This window comes from Rhamphochromis longiceps, linkage group LG23 (genome assembly GCF_057381845.1).
Source record: "Rhamphochromis longiceps isolate RC_006_pf linkage group LG23, R_longiceps_female_GT1.1, whole genome shotgun sequence".
Classification (NCBI taxonomy): Eukaryota; Metazoa; Chordata; class Actinopteri; order Cichliformes; family Cichlidae; genus Rhamphochromis; species Rhamphochromis longiceps.
In genome coordinates, this window is record NC_140578.1 from 6,871,980 (window position 1) to 6,879,586 (window position 7,607).

Consider the following 7,607-nt stretch of genomic DNA (forward strand, 5'->3'; position numbering starts at 1 on the left):
TTGTCACAGAGGCTATTGACCCTTCCCATTAGAACGTGGAGGGCGTGAGAAGAGACGTAGTTAACCTTTTTGTGTCCTTGAAGCTGCTCCACTTGTGTGCCAAATCTGAGTGAATGTTTATTTCTTCTTCTTCTTCTTCTTCTTCTTCTTCTTCCTGGTAAAATTGCAGTGTTATTTAGGAAATTTTGCTTCTGCTAGGGATGCACATTGGCTCCATAGATGATGGCAGTGGCTAATATTTAATCTGTAATCGGTGCATTCATTTTGCACTCACTTACTGTTCAAAGATGTGGGATTAGAAGGTGAAAGTACATTTTCAAATAGTTTTTTTAATGATCAATATTTTTTTCTTTCCCAGTACAACAGAGAAAATGAAGGGATATGAACATTAGCTGCCAGTCGAATCAATACTTCAAATAGCAGTATCAGCTAATCACCATCAGTCCATCATTATAAAACTAAGCTTAGTAAGTTGAATGGGAATTTTAAATCCTTTTTGATTGGTTTATAATTCAAGAAAGGAAAAAATAGTTGTGCTAGTACTACAAAGAAAAGCAAAGAAACATTATGAATATGTTTTTGAATCTGTGAATGAGTTTTAATGCCGTGTTTGAAGTGTATGGCTAAACCACTCTGTCAGGAGGGAGAAAATACTTGAGTCAGTTGCACAACAGCTTGCTCACTTCAAACACACACCTCAGTACTGCCAGAGACAAGAAGTTACATCAGTTTTTTTGTCCTGTATTACGTGTATTTGACAAAAAGAAAGTTTCGTGTCCGTCTCTGGGGTCTTTTTTTTTTCCCACCGGTTTGTGCTAGTTGGTCTAAGCCAGATCCAGATACCTGTATGAACTCAGCAGACTGTTCCCACTCAGATATTTTATTGACCTTGTGCAATCTGTGCTGTCTCTGCAATAACTAACCAATGATCTTCCCAGTGCCAGTGAGAAAGGTTTCAGCTTTGAAGATTTTCACTTCATTACACTTTGGTTGTAAATCTAAATATGCTGGATGGTAATTTTTGTGACCAAATAATTTTTATGATTGATTCTTTTCTTTTTTTAAGACTAAAAATGTTTAAAAAATTAGTTGTGTATGTTGTGTACTGAAAGATTTTGCACATTTCTCATAACCTGTACTGTAACAGTTGAGAAACTTTATGAACAAAATGTATTTCTTATTCTATACATTTTTCAAACATGAAGCTTCTATACATTTTACTGCACTCATTGCCTGCTAAATACTATGAACTTCACTGTACATCACTTGTATAGATCTTATAATGTACATTTATGTATACGTCTGTGTGTGTGGTTATGCTGTATTATAGTCCATGGATTTGAATTTGCTGTTGAAAATTATCCCGTAATTTGATTGTAAGAATTTGTAATTAAATGGGGAACCAATCTAAAACTGTTTTGCGTCATGTGTAATAGATGGATACATTAATAGAGTTCTGTGCGTATCATTATTGCTCCTTCTTCCCATTGCTCACTATTGTCACTCATTTGCACTCCTCTTCCTACTTAAAATAACACGAATTGAACTTTAGTCAAAGTCAAACCCATTTTGATTTTGGTAAACATGGTTCAGCTTGGTAGCTTCCTTTTTTGGACAGGACTGAGAGAAAGAAAAAAAGAGTGTGTATAGTTACCCTCTCTGTATAAAAGTCTGTGCTCAGGTGATGCTTGCCCCACTTGAGAGGCACACCAAATCACCACAGGAAGATCAAGGTAAGCAAAAATAGACACTTTCTGCAATATAAAGCTTCCATATGTGTGTCGGGATTTTTAAATCAGCAATATTTCTAAGTGTGTCATGGGGTACAAAGGGTTTAAAATAGCTTGTGATTACTTGAATATAAGATGGCGTATTTCTTTTAATTTATTAACATAATTTTGCATTGTTATGATATTGTTATGATAACCATGCTCCAATGATATAATGACAAAATGGTAAATGGCCTGCATTTGTATAGCGCTTTACTCAGTCCCTAAGGACTCAGTCCCTAAGGACTTCACACACTGGCAATGGCAAGCTACGTTGTAGCCACAGCTGCCCTGGGGCGCACTGACAGAGGCGAGGCTGCCAGACACTGGCGCCACCGGGCCCTCTGACCACCACAAGTAGGCAAACATGGGGTTAGTATCTTGCCCAAGGACATTTGGCATGCTTGAGGTCTTTCAAAGAACTTTGATGTCACCTTCGCTCTTCTGTTTCTGAGAAGAATGTTTTATGACAGATGCCAGGATTAGGAATTTGTAGAGTTCAGTCATGTAAAACATGGTTAAACCATCAATTGCTCTAAATTGTTGCAGTCACTACTTTAAATCAAGTAAACTAACTGAGGATTATTGGAAAGGGATTGCCACGTGACCGTTTTATCTCGGTCTGGTAAAAATCTCTCGAGCATTTTAAACGAGCTGGAAACTAATTTAAGCTTCATTCTTAAACAGGAAAACTGTTCAGTATTAATACAGTTTTCTATGCATGTTTTCTTTTGTATTTCTTTTTTAACATTAAGATCTTGTCACCTGAATATAGTGCAATTGACGGTTTCCTTGGTTACAAATTTACATTTTCATACTTAATTTCACAAATGTTCAAAATTACAGGTACCTTTTCCAACATCTGGTTGCAGGTCCATCATGGTGCACAGAGTAGCAGTGATCGGGGCAGGCCCCTCTGGTCTGACCAGCATAAAGGCTTGTCTGGAAGAAGGCATGGAGCCAACCTGCTTTGAAAGTAGTGACGACATGGGCGGACTGTGGAAATTCAAGGCAAGTCTACATTTAAGAAGACAAACATGTTGACAAGCAAACTGTTCGTGTGAAACTGAGTAAAATTCTTTGTTGTCTTTTAAAACTATTTCTCTGCAGGAAGTTTCGGAGCCCAACAGGGCTAGTATCTACCGGTCACTTACAATCAATATCTCAAAGGAGATGATGTGCTACAGTGACTTCCCCATTCCCTCTGATTATCCCAACTACATGCATCACTCTAAAATCCTGAACTACTTCCGAATGTATGCAGACCACTTTAAACTCCTAAAATACATTCGCTTCCAGGTAATAAAAACAAAGAAGAGTAGAATGAGAGAAAAGCACATTCTTCAAAACTGTTTTGGTGACATTTGGCAGATATCTGAAAACCTGAATCGGCCTACATTGTTATTTTTTAGACCTTAGTGAAAAGTGTGAGAAAAGCACCGGACTATTCTCGCACTGGCAGGTGGGAGGTGTTGACTGAAAAGAGAGATGGACATGAGGAGAGGCATGTCTTTGATGCAGTGATCTGCTGCTCTGGTCACTACACCTACCCTAACCTCCCACTCAAAGATTTCCCAGGTAAAATGTTTTGCATTTATCCTGAAAAGGCTTTGATTAAAATATGGCTGATTTTTAAAAATCAACCCTTAAAAAAATAACTGTCTTGTTTTTATACCTTTGTGTGTTAGTCTTTTCATATGACACCTCTGTTATGTTGCAGGAATTGAGACATTTGAAGGAAAATATCTCCACAGCTGGGACTACAAAGGACCTGAAGACATGTATGGAAAAAGAGTGGTGGTAATCGGAATTGGAAACTCTGGAGGTGACATTGCTGTGGAAACCAGCAGAGTTGCAGAGCAGGTTGAAGAAAGCTTTTTCGTTCTTCTTATCTTCTTTTGATTAGAGATAGAAAAAAAACTCCTTCATGAGTTTTGGTGAATTCTGTCTTTCCCATTCTCCAGGTGTACATGAGCACTCGTCGTGGTGCTTGGATCATCCGGCAAGTTTCCGACAATGGTGTGCCAGTTGACATGAAGTACAACACACGCTTTGTTCATATCCTGTTTCAGCTATTCCCAATCAACTTCTTCAATTGGTTTGGTGAGAAGAAACTCAATGCCATGTATGACCACACCATGTACGCCCTAAAACCCAAACACAGGTAGGTGGTGTCACGCCCACATAGATTTTGACTCAGGCCAAGGTAATGAGATCAATCACAGTGCGTTAGTTCCCTATAATATACACCAATCAGGCATGACATTGTGACCACCTGCCCAATACTGTGTTGGTCCCCCTTTTGTTCCCAAAACAGCCCTTACCTTTTAAGGCGCTGACTCCACTAGACCCCTGAAGGTGTGCAGTGCTATCTGGCACAAAGATGTTAGCAACAAATCATTTGAGTCCTGTAAACTACAAGGTGGGATCTCTGTAGGTCAGATTTGTTTGTCCCACACATCCCACAGGATTGAGATTTGGGGAACTTGGAGGCCAAGTCAACACCTCAAGCTCATTGTGCTTCTCATATCATTGCTGGACCATTTTTGCTTTGTGGCAAGGCACATTATCCTGCTGAAATAGGCATCAGGGAACACAGTTTCCATGGAAACTGCAACAATGCTTAGGTTGGTGGTACATGTCAAAGTAACTTCTCCATGGATGGCAGGACCCAAGGTTTCCCTTCAGAACAGTACCTACAGCATCACGCTGCCTCCGGCAGCTTTCCTTGTTCCTATAGCGCCATCCTGTTTACAGATGTTCCTCAAGGTAAGCGATGCACACTTAGCCAGCCAGCAACGTGATATAAAAGAAAACATTAACAATACTAATCCCTGCAGACTGGGAACACCCCACATGAGCTGTAATTTTGGAGGTGCTCTGCTCCAGTCATCTGGTCATCACAAACTCTCTCAATCCCCTATGTTTAGCCAATTCTCTGTTTTTAACACATTGAATCTGAGGACAAAATGTTCACTTGCTCCCTTATAAAGAGATAACTGGTGTTACTGACTTCACCTGTCAGTTGTCGTAATGTTATGCCAGATTGGTGTATAACGCTGTGCTGTCAGATGAGGGATTCTGCTTCTCATTAAAATACTCTACTCTAGGCTCTTCAGTCAGATCCCAGTAATCAATGATGACTTACCAATGAAGATTCTGTCCGGGGCAGTCATCATCAAACCAAATGTGAAGGAAATCTGTGGGTGCACTGTGGTGTTTGATGATGGAAGTACTGTGGAAAAGGTCAGAGAAGAGTTTTCTTCAACTTTCTCCAAGATCTTTGTTCAGTGAAGACTTAGTTTAATACCATATTTCTTTGTTGTCACAGGTGGACACTATTGTATTTGCCACAGGGTACAACTATGATTTCCCCTACTTGCCAAAAAACGCCATGTACAAGTCTGGGCACCGTGCGGGTCTGTACAAGCATGTTTTCCCCCCAACCCTAGAGCATCCTACTTTGGCTGTCGTGGGTTTCATTCATGCCCTTGGAGCCATCATGCCTCAGGCTGAAATGCAGGCCCGTTGGGTCACTCGTGTCTTCAAAGGTAAGGTAGTCTGTTATTACTAACAGTTAGCATGCCTAACTGTTAGTTACAAATTAGTTCATTTATATTTACAAATTACCTTTTTTGCTGCCTAGGACATAAAAAACTGCCGTCAAGCCAGTCCATGATCAAGGCTGTTGAAAAAGATACAAAAAATATTGAAAAAAGGTAACTATTTGTCTTATTAAATACTTCAACCTGTCTTTTACCATTGTCCTTTCTCCTGTTATATGTCAGAAGATGCTCTAGCTATAGTGAGATTGGTTAGCAAGGTGCATAGAGAGGTTAGACAGGTGTATTGTCATAATACCTAAACATACAAATGCTCATTAGTCTGAACATGTAAATAAATTAATACTCACATTCTTTTGTCTTTGTAAGCAAACTGTACACATACATAATTTTCATTATCCATGTAATTGCATTTAAAAAGCAAACGGCACCATTTTAAAAAATCCAGTTAGAAATCTGAATTTGAAGCCAGCTGCTTGCATACCCTGACAATTCTAGCATGTGATTTTTTTTTCCTTTTTTCCTTTTAAAGTTCAGACTGTAAAGGTTGCAGCTGCGTCATACCACATTTTAATCTTACACATTTTATAGCCATTAAAAGGTGTTTAATTTTAGACTTTTAATATTGCAATGATCAAGAACACTTAGCATTGGAATTTTTAGACTCTGGAAGCAATCATAATATCAAACCTAAGTATAAACAAGGAATGCTTTATTCTAGCATATCTATTCTGCGCTATACTCTTATATCTTATACTTCTATACCATGTTAGTGCCACTTTAGAATAATACTATTCTTTATATTATTCTCTCCACAGTTACATTGTTTCAAAGCTGACCCCACTGCAGGTGGACTTTGTTTCCTACATGGATGAAATAGCTGGAGAGATTGGTGTAAGGCCAAGCCTCCTCTGGCTCTTCTTCACAGACTACCCCTTGTTCAAGAGGGTTCTCTGGGGGCCCGTTACCGCCTACCAGTACCGGCTGATGGGACCAGGGAAATGGGAGGGAGCCCACAGGGCAATCTTTACCCAGTTTGATCGCATGTTCCAGCCTCTAAAAACCAGAAAGGTTTGATGTTACACTTTTTCTTCTGCAGTCTTCTTTGTTACTGTTGTGCATGATTTTAACATGAAGTAAAAATCATCACCCCCCCCCCCCCCCCCCCCCCCCCCCGTAGCTGGAACCAGAACAGCCCTCCACTGCTCGTCGACTGGTTAAAATGAGCTTGACTGTCATGGTTGGAGGAGCTGCTATCTACTACTTTCATACTCGCAAGCCAGATGTCATCCCCACACTGCTGTCCAACATGCGTCCACAAAGAGTCTGATCAAGCTTCAGGGTCCAACAATGAGCAGAGGACTCTGAAACACACCAAATGAAATAAAGAAAAACACAAATTCTACTATTTCTGTAGTTCTTTAAAATATTTAGTTCACTATACTCCTGTTTGGAATTATTGAGCGATTAAAAAGGTGTCTGCTGATTTGTGTGTTATTCTATTTTTCATATGTGTGGTTATTTTAATGCATAGATTTAAAGCAACATTTTTTCTTTAAAAAACCCAGAAACATTTAGTTATAACACATTTAAAGTGCATTCCTTGCAGTACAGGAACTTAGGCTGACAGTGGATAGAAATGAATAAGTTCATACCAATGCAGATGACAGATTTTTTAAAATTATATTATTATTCTTTATTCTTTCTTTTATTGACAGATTTTCTGGATTGTTGAATCTCAACCAGGAAAACAGTTAGAAAAAGGTCTTATTCACATCACATTTTAAGTTATAACTGTAGAGTGTGAGTCCGGTGTGGATAAAGTAGTGTATGATCTGAATGGTATCTTGCTCTACTCAAACAAAAAAGGGTATCTTCTGAGAAGAAAATGCAAAATCATTTCCTGATTCCCAAGTTCCTAATGTTGCAAAATGACTGGTGGCTTGTGTCAGCCAAACACTTTTATTGTGATAATAATGAAATAATGAAAATAACTATTCAAAATATGAAAAGGCTTATCTGCTGATTTAAGAACTTCTGGAAATTACAGCTGTATACAGTACAGCTAGTATGACTAAGTCATTTATTAATGTATATATTTCCACCTCTGAGTAGCTCCCTATAGCACAGGTGTCAAACTCCAGGCCCCGACGGCCGGTGTCCTGCAGGTTTTAGATGTGTCCTTGATCCAACACAGCTGATTCAAATGACTAAATCACCTCCTCAACATATCTTGAAGTTCTCCAGAGGCCTGGTAATGAACTAATCATTTGAT

The 7,607-nt window shown here is 39.1% G+C and overlaps 1 protein-coding gene across 2 annotated transcripts; it reads left to right on the top strand.

The window, feature by feature from the left end:
• Window positions 1-1,675: 1,675 nt before the first annotated feature.
• Window positions 1,676-6,812, top strand: LOC146641153 (flavin-containing monooxygenase 5-like). 2 transcript variants are annotated; one of them, XM_085397743.1, is made up of 12 exons: window positions 1,690-1,733; window positions 1,979-2,141; window positions 2,642-2,784; window positions 2,884-3,068; window positions 3,182-3,347; window positions 3,490-3,632; window positions 3,734-3,933; window positions 4,880-5,015; window positions 5,101-5,320; window positions 5,416-5,488; window positions 6,151-6,403; window positions 6,513-6,812. In XM_085397743.1, the coding sequence occupies exons 2-12, from the start codon at window positions 2,137-2,139 to the stop codon at window positions 6,660-6,662; spliced, it is 1,674 nt and encodes a 557-aa protein (XP_085253869.1). In that variant the 5' UTR covers window positions 1,690-1,733; window positions 1,979-2,136; the 3' UTR covers window positions 6,663-6,812. The 2 variants fall into 2 exon arrangements, with proteins under 2 accessions (XP_085253871.1, XP_085253869.1); XM_085397745.1 differs by lacking the exon at window positions 1,979-2,141 and having other exon boundaries at window positions 1,676-1,733.
• Window positions 6,813-7,607: the final 795 nt, after the last annotated feature.